The 12,728-nt window shown below is 42.2% G+C and overlaps 1 protein-coding gene across 1 annotated transcript in view; it reads left to right on the top strand.

Annotated features, from left to right (window-relative positions):
- LOC147885241 (uncharacterized) overlaps positions 1–11,248 on the top strand; it is a 62,420-nt gene extending 51,172 nt beyond the window's left edge. Inside the window, exons 12-15 of the mRNA XM_087397183.1 lie at positions 7,381–7,463; positions 9,775–9,890; positions 10,145–10,259; positions 10,545–11,248. Coding sequence (XP_087253309.1) covers positions 7,381–7,463; positions 9,775–9,890; positions 10,145–10,242 — 297 coding nt within the window. The 3' untranslated portion in view covers positions 10,243–10,259; positions 10,545–11,248. The remainder of the gene's footprint in view (positions 1–7,380; positions 7,464–9,774; positions 9,891–10,144; positions 10,260–10,544) is intronic.
- The last annotated feature ends 1,480 nt before the right edge of the window (positions 11,249–12,728 follow it).

Here is a 12,728-nt window from a genome sequence, read left to right as displayed (position 1 = left end):
CGTGGCACTAGGCACTTTCTGAGGTATTCCAACTATAGTTGGATTCGCTGGTCTATAACCATAGTTCAGCTCAAAAGGACTGAACCCTGTAGAGGAATGTTTTCTATCATTGTAGGCAAACTCTAACAATGGCAACCACTTGTCTCATGTATGTTGCCTCAATGACACATATGCTCTAAGCATATCCTCTAAAATTTGGTTGATTCTCTCCGTCTGACCATCCGTTTCTGGATGATCCCCACTACTCATTCCCAACTCAGTCCTTAGTGTCTCAAACACCGCAGTCCAAAAATGACCGGTAAATTTGACATCTCTGTCTGACACTATGGATTTGGGTAATCCATGCAAACGAAATATATGTCTAATAAACAAATCTGCCACTTGCAGGGCACTAACAAACTCTCTAGTTGGAATGAAGTGAGCCATCTTGGTAAGACGATCAACCACCACAAGGATAGAATCATATCCCACAATAAAGTCCATGGAAATGCTCTCCCACCTACCTAGTGGTATCTCCAAGGGCTGTAAAAGTCCGGGTGGCTTCACCGGCTTTACCTTACTTACCTGACACGAAAAACGTGTCACGTATTCATGAATATGCTTTTTCATCTTTGGCCAAAAGAAATCTCGTCTCACGAGATCATATGTCTTCTCGACTCCTGGATGTCCCGCACATGGGCTATCATGGCATTGTTGTGGCATTGTTGAATGACTCTCTGCCTGAGATCATTCTGATTAGGTACTACTACCTTGTTATTTCTTTTCAGCATACCATCCCTTATGGCATATCTTGCATAAGTTTGGCCTTTTCTGGATGCCAGGTCATCCTTTTTCCCGGGTTTGAATACATGAGCCTTAGGCCAAAGGCTCTGGACGAACTCGTCCACCTTTTGAGTTTCTCTAATCTCGATCATTAGAGCACTCTCTAATACCGTGAAACTCATATTATGCATAATGCGTGACAATGCATCAGCAACTTTATTATCCTTCCCTCTTCGGTACTGAATCCGTCAAGTTAAACTCCTGCATGAGTTCTGCCCACCTAGGTTGGCGGCCTCTCAAGTCAGGTTGTTTACAAAAATGTTTCAGAGTATCATGATCAACATCAACATAAAACTAATAATGTCTCCATGTTTTCAGAGCATGGACAACAACATACAACTCTAATTCATGAGTTGGCCAATTTCGTTGAGAGGGAGAAAGCTTCTTCCTTTCAAAGGCTACTGGCCTTCCCTCTTGGAGGAGAACTGCTCCTACGGCAATGTCACTTGCATCGGTTTCAAGGAAAAACGGTTTCTGGGGATCAACTATTTTGGACACCGGTTCGAGACCACAGCTTGTTTTATGGTGTTAAAACTTTCCTGTTGATTCTGTCCCCATATAAAAGGTACTTTATCTGAGGTCAGATCAGTCAATGGCGATACTATTTCGGAATATCCTTTGATATGCCTTCGATAAAATTGGACAAATCCCAAGAATGATCGCAAAAAGCGGTCAAACTCTGAGGGATTGGCGAAGTCAGTATCGCAGCCACTTTCTTTGGATCCATTTCTACCCCCTCAGGAGTAATTATGAATCCTAAATATTCAAGTCTTACCATACACAGTATAGTTTTCTTTTTATTTTACATAAAGACTGGCTTTCCTCAAAGTACTGAACACTATTCTTAAGTGTTCATGATGCTCAGTAATACTTTTACCGAATACTGGAATATCGTTAATAGAGCATTGGTAAGTCCAAAGGGCATTACCAAAAACTCATAATGTCGAAACCTGCTTCTAAAAGCGGTTTTATGCACATTTTCGGCTCTAATATGGATCTGATGGTAGCCACATTTAAGATCTATCTTACTGAAAATTACGGCCCCATGTAATGCATCTAGCAAATCATCGATCCGAGCCATTGGATACCTGTGCTTAATAGTGATATTATTCAATGCTCTGTAATCTATACAGAGGCGAAAAGTATCATCTTTCTTCTTCTTTAATATCACTGGCGAAGCAAAAGGTGAGAAACTTGGTTGAATCTGCCCTAACTTGAGGTATTCTTCTAGTTGTCTTCGCACCTCCGCCTCTTCAGTAAAACTCAACCTATAGGGAGGTCTATTTACAGGTTCTGCCCCCGGGATTAGTTCAATCTTATGCTGAATATTCCGCTCTGGAGGTAACCCATAAGGTAGCTCATCCCTAAAACAATCAGAGAACTCCTCTGTTATTTGATCAGCCAGCTTGGCCATCTCTCCATTTTGGGCAACATTAGTGCTAGCCGAAGAATCATCAATCGGCTCTACCGATGTTGTACAAAGAAATGAAAACTCTTCTTGAGCTTTTCGAATTTCCATTATGGAAACCAATGGTCCTTGAGGTATATCTTTTTCACCTCGTAAGACATACAGCACATCATTCATCTTGAATGGATAAATGTGCTTTTTCCAATCTATGGCTGGATTCTTCCTAGAATGCCAAGCCTTACCCAGGGCTATGTCTGTATGAGCAAGCTTTGTCATTTCAAAATCAAGCTTCGCAGCATAGTCCTGAATTCGAAGCTCCAACTGAGTAACCCTTTGGTCCCATACTTCAGTTGAACTTCCATCTGCCATTCTGACTGTATATGCATAGTCAGGCATATAGTCAGATGGACTAGTCTTTAGTTTCAGCCTCTTTACAAGCTTGGAGTTAATTACATTGTGCGTTGATGCTGAGTCAAACAACACAATGACATCATGATTAGCTACTTGTCCTTTCATCTTAATTAACTCCGTATCATTAAAGGCTGTATACCCCGTTGCTGCGGGCTTTGATAGGATATTATCAGGTGCACTAGTTACTAACTTAGCAACAGACACATAACAAAACAGGTAGTGACCTTTGAGAAGATCCCACTAGCTGAATCTGCATCTGTTCTGCTCTGGGACTTCCCTCCATTTCCACGTCGCATTCTGAGACCACCATCTCAGCCATCTGATGATCCTTGTTTCGTGGACAATCTTTCCACTGATGAGGCTGAAGGCATCTAAAACACAAGCCTTCTCTCCTCGCTTTTTCCCTTTGCTCTGGGTTCAAAGAAGACTTCGACCAAGCCCGGGCGGCCATTGGTGTTACTTTTCTTTTCATTTAAATGGTGGTACTTGATTTTGGAGTCTCAACTGGTTTCGCGTGCTTGGCTTGACCACTAGGCTGTGAGGCACTCCCTTTGCTAATCTACTTCTTCTTAAACCCGGTTTTCTTCGGGTACCCATACTGAGTCCCAACCTGCACAAACCCACTTGGTTTGTTCCCTTTTGCATCCTCATAGTTCAGGGCTATGGCAATTGCTTCATCCAGCGTGTTCGCCTACTTAGCCCGAACTTCCATCTTGGTCGATGGGTGTTTTTTTTGTGTGGAATAATTAATAAAACACCGCTTGAAATTGTATTTAGAAATCAAAAGCCCGCTTCCAAATTTACAGCTAACCAGGCATATATCACACTGCAACCAAAACCACTTTTCCCTGTACTAGGGAAACTCCTGCAATCCGAAATAACTCAAACACGGAGGCAAATAAACTTAGAAGGCATAGAGAACCCCCCGGTCATTCATGTAGCATAGAGAGATCAAGTTGTTCCTGCTGTGGCTCAGCTATACCCTCGTTGGAGACCCAAAACACCCCAGCTCTCATTTCAACAGTTATGTCTGTTATCTGCATAGTACTTGTTGATAATCGAAATCTCCAAATAACAAAATGTCACAAGCAAATCTCGTGACCACACAGTAGCTCTCTGCAGGTAGTCGTAACTCTAGTAACCTTGCCTTCAAATGAAGAGAGCCCTACGCATGAAGGCAGCGGCCAGCCCAATTCAAAAATACGCAGCTTTTCCACATCTAGCATATCAACAAGAAGCCCTGAAGGTACCGATATGAACTTGCGACCGTGCGCGATCCGGATATCCTCCAATTGCGATGACGTCGTGGACAGTCAATATCAAAATACAATTGGTGCGTCGTCTTATGCGTCGTCGAATTTGGACACCACACAACTCTTTGATTAACAAATTCTTGCAATATTCACAAATACCGTGGACAGCCGTGGTCTGAAGCTGTACGTCGAGTTGACAGACCACGACAATCACTAAACCTGCGACAACGTCTGCTAACAACGACCATACGGTCATAGCGCTTCCAACTAGTCCGGCCCACTTCTCATGATCCACCTGAATGCTCTGATACCAAATATTAAATGCAAACTTGTTTACTCCTAGCTTTACATCGAATCACGGGCACAGGCACACAAAATCACCTCCGAGCCGATCTCGGTGGTAGTAGTAAGTTCTCTCTTCTTCGCAATCGTTACGTTAAAGCTTTTGCTTACTTAATTTCCACCAAGCCCCAAAATTCCCTAGATGGATCTAGTATGCCACATGTCTTCATTTTAGGGTCCCTCCTTAATGCATCATTTACCCCTCTCTTGGGATATCATTAAAACCATTTGCCCGTTGGCACATTTCATGCATTTAGGTCCCTTAGCCTTAGATCCACCTAGTCTAGTGCCATGTCACCCTCACCAAGGACCTTGACCTTGATTCCTTTTTGATAATTTACATGAAGCCCAAACAAATATAATACAAACATTGATCCTTCAAAGGAAAATGTCAACTGACCCTTCCGAGGTCATGTTACCTCGACTTGAGCGTAACACTGTTGCTCTTTGATCTGTCGCAGTAGTGTCTCCCTGTGCCGACATGTCTCCATCAGATAAGCCCGATATAGACCTAGTCATGGAAATGGATCAGTCGTCGTGATAAAGGGCTGAAGCCACTCCCCTCCAGGTAGAGACAGTGGTAACGCCCCTGGATCTCGTAATAGGTTGGGCACATATATATATATATATATATAGAGAGAGAGAGAGAGAGAGAGAGAGAGAGAGAGAGAGAGAGAGAGCGAGAGATTTATTAGAGTCTTCGGAAGACCGATGGGTCTATGAGACTGAAAGAAAACCTGATACAAATCACAGTAAGGGTGGAGCTACTAAAATGAGCATCATCACCTGTGCTGAATCCTAAGTCTGATCATACATAGTCAAATACATCTGGGTGTGACAATGAAAAGAAAAAAGACTGGAGGGAGTGGAATCCTCCGTATGTCATGTCGCCTTGGCTAGTGCATAGCTGATGATGGGACGCTGACGTCCGTGAAGGGGTGCCGTGCGTCTCGGTCTCCTGGACGAGGCTCGATGCAAGGCCAGAGCCACTGTGACTCCCGTGGGACGTATCCCGGGTCTAAACAATGACGGGAGGTTCCCTAGAGTGATCTGTGTGTCCCCTCGATGTCTCGTGTGTCGTGTTGCGATCGTTGGGTTGGGGTCTCTGTCACGTCTGCGGCTAGAGATCGGACGATCAATGCTACTTGATGGGAATAACTCTGTGATCCTGCTCTGAGAGGTGTTTGATGATGTGGCCAAGCCCCGTCGCCTGAGTAAGTACTCTCTGTGTCAGACCCCCTCGTGAATGAAGGCCGCGAGGCATCTCTGAACTGGGTAGGCGAGAAATTTGGAAAAGAGCTCGGAGCCGTCTCTAAAGAGACAGTGGTAGCGGCCTCGGATCTCGTAGTACACTGGGCACTTGAAAATAAAATGCTCCTCTGACTCAACCTCTTGACAGTCACACAATATGCATATGCGATGCTCCCTAGGGATCCCCTCTGCTCTGCCACTCTCTGGCTCTCTCTCTTTCATTTAAAGCTAGGGTTGACCTGACTAATGAGCTTAGAAAACGGAAATGCTTGTATATGAATATCCAAAATCTAGATTTGGGCTACATGGGTGATCTTGCTATCAGGGCTACCTAATAACATTTGCATCATATAGTTGATTCACCTTTTCAAACATCTAGAAACTCCTACCTGACCAAGCTAGCCAAGCTTGTTATGAGCTTTTAATTGTACAGCCAGTGGAAGCTGGTGTAGTTTCTTGGATCTTAGCATTACTCAATCTTCTTAGGTTTTGAAGTTGATATATATAATAAACAACCACCACTTGAGTAGGCTATGTTGAATATCATATGAATGCCTCACATGGACTCAAACAACTTTGATATAGCTGAATATGCAGCTTTGCAATTCTATGGGTTCTCTTGTCTTTGCACGAGTGAGAGTGCATTTCTCTCTGAATTTAGTAATTTAATCCTATTACTTCTCAGAAAGGGCTATAGTACAAGTAATGAAGAAACTTTGCTCTGTCCAACGTTGTAGTCTCTCTCTCTCTCTCTCTCTCACACACACACACACACACACACACACACATTTTTTGTGTGGGTAATTCCAGTCATAATATTACAGTTTCAATATTTTACAAAGAGATTCTCAAAAGAGTAGAATCTCATGCGCATCAAAGACACAAGAAAACAATCTCAAGAGAGAGACACACGCACGCACGCACGCACGCACGCGTGCGTGCACACACACACACACACACACACACACACACTTCTTTTCTGATTTTTTGCTTTGTTTCTTCCTTTTTGTGATGGAAGTTTTTGTTGTTTGGGTTGGGATTTCAAAGCCTAGTAAGTACTAGGTTTACTGAGGATATTCTAGAACCTTTCGAAACCCGGATGGCAGCATATGCTTGGGTATTGATGAGAACATAAGCGTAGGTTTGCCTACTAGTTTTTTTTTTTCCCACATTTACTCATAATGTTTGTTAAAGTCGCTTACAACTCCTTTCCATTGTTGTTGTGCTTGTTTTATAAAAAAATTAGTTTGTAAGATTGGATATATTCTAATCTTATGAAGGTATATATTTAAAACCTCCTATATTCCACGATAGAGAGAATAGATAGGAAACCAGTCGATCTCTGGGTATCAAAGTAGTTGTGTGGACAATTGCAAAGATAAATTCAAGAAAGCAGATTTTTGTCCTAATTGAAAAGGGGGAAAATTGGTTATGCCTCAAAATCAATCAGATAGACAAGTACAAATGATGCGTTTCATGTCCAGCACGGTTGTTTTACCTGTTTCAGTACAGAACATGTCACTAGTTTTTAAAGAGGATGGAGTTTCTTGAGAACATTGTTATCCACAGGTACATGCTGGGGAAACTGGACGTTGTTAAGAGAAATTTTCACTATTTGCATCCATGTTACACATGAAGTTGGAATTGTAGTATTGTGATTTGCAAAGAATAAGGATGCTGCTCTGTGAATTTTAGAGAGTTATGTTGGTTAGTACTTTATTTAAAAGTAGATGCAGCATTTAATCTGATGAGCTTAGGAAATACCATGTCATTGTTTTAGGCCACTGCATCAGAATTTCCATTGGTCTTATGTGGCAGCACACACCAATTGTTTAAGTCTGACTAGTGGTTTTGTTTTTATTGTTAATGATTAATTTTTTGTGCAACCTTTAGGTTGATGCTATGCTGCAAAAGCTGGAAAAGGAACTTGATGATGTCGATGCTAAGATTGGGGACCGATGGAAGTTATTGGACAGGTATTTCGAATTTTGTTATCGGTCGGTTAAAGTTCTGTCAAATTTCGGACAGATATCTGTTTTGTGAGCTCAAATGTTCCAGATAACATTTGATATAATGACTGCTTTTCAAAAACTGGTCCACAGGTCTTTTTTGTTGGTGCTAAGTTAAAGGCAATTGAATATTTTATGGAGGTGTTTTTCATATAAATGTTTTGTATTTGTAAGCAATGCTACTTATGAATTAGTTTTTGCCTACTGTAGATGAGGGAGGGCAGCCTCCTAAATACAATTTGATGCTTAGAACGAGGCTAGGACCAGCAAACATGATCTTAAACTTGAAGACTTTTGAGGTTTCATATTGAGAGCCATGTACCTAGTCAAACTGAAGGAAGGATACAATAGTCTGAATTGACTGTTTTGATTTGTGGAACAGTTGGCAAGATTCAAAGTCCAGAGCCTCTCTAATTAGTCATTCTCTCCTACTGAACCACAGTGGCCTTGCCTGGTGGTCCTTCAACTGATGAATGAGTAGGAAAAGATTTGATATGGAGAGTAGGGTACGTTTAAGAGGCTCCAAAGTGGGGCTGATCTGAACCTGCCAGTCCCATAGTGGCCAACACAGCACCTGCCCAGATCTGCCGATTGGTGTTAGCCAGGCGACTTGCTGCTATATGGCAGATCGCCATGTGGACAACCTGTTCAATCAATCTGTCAGCCGACACATGGCTCAGACAAGGCCGACTTGCAGCCATACTTGGATCATCTAGACACCAGTTCACAGGCGGCCCCCCAAGGCTTGGGAATGCCATGCAATTCATGGATGATGGCATACCTGCCATGTCCGTTGCTGAGTGAAGTGATGACCACGTGTTGTAGCCTATTACTCACTGGCTTTTCTTTATAGGGGGGTCTTACATGTTGAGCATCTATGTTATAACCAGGTGTTTAGAGGGTGGATCATTGCTCTCTTAAACATTGACCTGGTCTGGAGTGGATTTCTCTAGCAAGTATGTGATATTGTAGATTATACTTACTCTTGTTAGGCATTATGTTTCTGGGTTCATACTTAGAAAATGACGTGAAATTTTCCTTGTAGCTAAATCAGTTTTTTGGAAGGTTGGTTGGATTGCCAAGAAAGAGTTGGTATTGGTGTGCACTAGAGTATGAGAAAGTCGGTGCTGTACCTAAACTAAATTCTAAAGCTTGTATCATGGAGGCAGTAACCTCTACACATAAGCTGGACTCATGAGGTGGTTGTAAACAAGCTTGCTTGGTAGAGCTTTATAAAATCTTTATGGAAGACGACATTTTCTAATTTAATGGGCAGAAATACAGTGAGGGACCAATATACTACAGGTGGGCACACCCACACCCACACCCACACCCACATAGAGGCTCTCCCCCTAATATACAGACTTTAGCTGACAAACTCTAACAATATCCTGTAGAAGCTGTTGGGATTATCAGGATTACCTCCCCACCTGTGAGGTCAGGAGCCTAGGAGAGATGCCACGTGGGCAGAGGGAGGGACTGCCACAGGGGCAGATCTGGGATGGCATACTGGGCTGCCACATGGGCAGCATGCGGCCTGCCATGTGACAACTTTCTGCTAGTAGGTGTAGTGCCTATGAATAGGATGGAGTAGGTCTCTCTCTCTCTCTCTCTCTCTCTTCAGAGAAGGGGTCACCCACCATTTTGGCATCCGCATCATTGTCAAGCATAGTATCTAGGTGCATCAAATACTCATCTTGTCTGACTAACCCAATAGAGTGAGTCTCCTTGAAATGGCGTGATTCTCTCTTATAACTAGACCTGCAATTTCTACTGGACCAGCATTGCCCCTTTACCCAGGGGCATATGGAGAATAAGGCACAACACAGAGCTGGTTGACGCCTCCCATGGATTTGTACTTTCATGTGACCCTGTTGATGAATGAGTGTGTGGTTGTCCCAAAGAGCAAGTGTGGGATTAGGCGTGGTGTCTGTCGATACTGTCTTCAGAATTTAACCTGTACATTTATGTGTTGATGTTTTCCTTCGCTTAACTTTCATGGATGGTGCTGATACCCCATTGCCTTACTAATTTTCAAGCAAATCTGTAACTCTTCATCCTGCCCGAAGACAGACAAAATTCCGTGGAAAGCTATCTGATTCTGTATTTAAACAAAATAAATTAATGTTTGGGGATAGTTGAGAATATTTGGATTTCCCCCTCCCTGTCAAACCTTTTAGGTTCCGTAAATGTCTGCAATTTCTTGTATAGCTCTGATTTTGCTTTTGCTATGAAAGCAAAGTTTAGAACCTGCTGACTGACTTGTATTCTCTATCAGAGATGCTGATGGTAAGGTGACGCCTGAGGAGCTGGCTGCTGCAGCTGCATTCCTTAAAGATAGCTTAGGTCAGGAACCAGTCAAGGAGCTTGTGAGCAATCTGGCAAAAGATAAAGGTATGTCCACCTGCCCTTTTAACTCACTGTTGAGTTTGTGAGGGAATTGGATGTTCCCAACAACAGCACCCCCCCCGTGCCCCCCCCCCTCCTGCGCCACCATGCCCACCCGCTGGTGTCCCTTCCCTCCTTGCCTTAACCCCCTTTTTCAAATTATATTTTGCAATATAGAGTTATAGAATACATATTTGTTCAGTGCATGCTACATATTGCACCTTGACATTTTGTACTTCTTGCAAATTTGTGGACTGCAGATGGAAAAATTCTTGTAGAAGATATTGTGAAATTAGGGACTGCTATAAATCCGGAGGAAATTGTTGAAGATAACCATACACAACAAACATCCTCTTAGCCATATGGGTTTTGCAGGTAACCGTCTTTATCTCACCTGTTGTTACTGTTGAAGGTTGCAAGTATCTGTTTTTATCTAACCTGTTGTTACTAGCTGTCAAATGAGTGATTCTGTTCAAGAAAGTGCATAGTAAGCTGTCAGGGTTTCAGTGGCTGTTCCCTTTCCGATAGTCATCAAATAAAGTTTTAGTATATTTCATTCCTGATATCCCTGCAAGCAATCTTTTACCTGTACTTTGCATAGCCCTCGATGTATGTATAAGGGAACAGCAGATACACTTGAAAACTCAAATTTTTGTGCAGATCAAATCCTATCTCGGATGCAGAGAAGGTCGCCATGAAAATATTCATGGTCTTCATTTTTGTCTTGTTTTTAGTTTGAGCTGTTTGAGTAAAGCTAGGAGAATTTTGGATGACTTATGAGAGTTTGGGGGTGATGGATCTTGGAGGATCAAGACTACAGTACTTGAGATGATTCTTTTGGGGCTCGCACTTACAATTCTGTGGAGCACTATTAGGGAATCTTGTAATCCATGAAGGCAACAAGTCTTATACCAGCAATTAAATCAGCAATTCTTTTAAAGAGAGACTGTCTGGACGAAGCAAACAATGTGCCATAAGTTTTGAGTTGATTTTTCATTGTATTGCCCCCCAAGAGGTTCTTATAGCAATGGAAACTACCTTTAGTGCTAATCGATGGCTGGTTTCTTTAGAGTAAAGCTGGATGAGGTTAACATTGCCATATAAAATGCAGAGAAAATTTGATTGCTATTTCGGTGGCCTTCTGTTCAAAAGCCAGCCTTAACTATAATCAGTTGGCCACTTACAGACAAAGTTTGACAAAAACGTAGGAAGCCCTTTTGCATACAGCTGTTCTACGAAAATGGTGTGCACTCTTATTCTTTATTGACGATCTCAGTGGCCATGTACCATAGTAGGTAGTCCCTGCCATGTGTGGCTGACTGATGGCAGGTTAAAAATTGTACTGTTGGTTTTGCATTTATATGTCGAGTTTGGGTACTTTTCGGAGCTTTATTGATGTCACATGTGTACAAAAATGTTCCGGTCTTTTTTGAGGTGCTTAGTTAATCTATTTTGCAATGTTATATGGGATCAGTTCCTTAATATATGTAGAACTCTTATGTAAGTTATTTGGTTCTTACAATTTTCTTTGTGCATTTGTGTGATCTCATTTGTAAATTTAAGGATCATCTTGACGTACAAAGTGTTAAGGTATTGCAACCAGGGGCTTCAGATATAGCATCTGATTCCTTTCAACATTAAGACTTACTAATGAATTTAACTGAGTATGGGTATGAACTAAATTATTTGCATTATTTAGTTTGGAAATAGATGCCCTATGTTAAAACTTTTTGAAGTTGGTGGATTTAAGCCAGGGTGGGTATGTTGGCCTAAGTAGCCTTACATTTTTTTGTCCACAAACAAATGCTGGCTCGTGTGACCTTTTTTTCCTTGAAGTGGAGTTACATTAAGAGATTGGAAAGGGCAAGCATTTGTTGGAAAGGGCTCACCGAGAGAGAGAGGGCTCACCGAGAGAAAAAGGGCTCATCGAGAGAGGGCGTGCCTTCTTGATCGCAGCCTCTCCAACATAAAGAGTCCATGGCAATTGGTCTTTTGGATTGAGACTGATGATGCATTGCCGCCTTCCCGTGTACGTCCGACGTCCTCACAGTGTTTGGGAGACTTTATCCAGTATCAATGCCCGAGACATCTTTCAAGTGGTGTAGTCAGGTTGTTAGGAGGTTAGTAGATCACATACTCTGCTTGCCATCTGGTGAGAGACATTATCTTTATCTTGCATGCCATTTGGGAGCGCGGAACTCTGGGATTCAGAGTGATTGTTGAAAGACCGGAGCGGTTGTGCAAGCATTGGCCGGTAGGTGTCTTTTACATGCTTTTCGTTGGTGAATATCGTTAGATGTATAAACCCCCACCTTGGTTATTAGCCCTGTTTTGGAGATTCCCTAGGCAGTGTGTTGGGTTCTCTATGAGAGGTTTGTTATTTTTTGACGACCAGTTCTTTCTCTTGTACTTACCTTACTTAGCTCCTTTTGGTAGCCATTAGGAAAAAAGGGAGCTCATTTTGGGGCCTTTTAGGGTTAAGAAAAATAGGCCAATCAGAAGAGGGCTAACGTAACTTTGGAAAAATATCCAAAACCATGTAAAAAGATAAAAAAGTCATATTCAAAATCTCTCTATTATTATATTTGACATACGTGATCTTCAAAAGATGATTTTTTGTGCAAAATTTGACATTGCTAGCACGTCCAGAGCGGTCTAAAATTCCCAAATCGACCTTGGAGACATCGAAAATCATTGTCGGAGGCTCGAAAAAGAAAAAGAAATGCCAAGAATGAGATATCTGCACTAAAACACGATTTGGCCAATTGGCACTGGTCAATTGACCCAAGGTCTATTTGGGAGTTTTGGCTTGCTTTAGATGCGTTGGTGATGCCAAAATCATCA

This window comes from Dipteris shenzhenensis, chromosome 26, assembly GCF_047967505.1.
Source record: "Dipteris shenzhenensis isolate YYH24624 ecotype China chromosome 26, Dip_SZ_1.0, whole genome shotgun sequence".
Classification (NCBI taxonomy): domain Eukaryota; kingdom Viridiplantae; phylum Streptophyta; class Polypodiopsida; order Gleicheniales; family Dipteridaceae; genus Dipteris; species Dipteris shenzhenensis.
The sequence above is the reverse complement of the archived record's forward strand: the minus strand, read 5'-3'. Positions and strand labels throughout refer to the sequence as shown.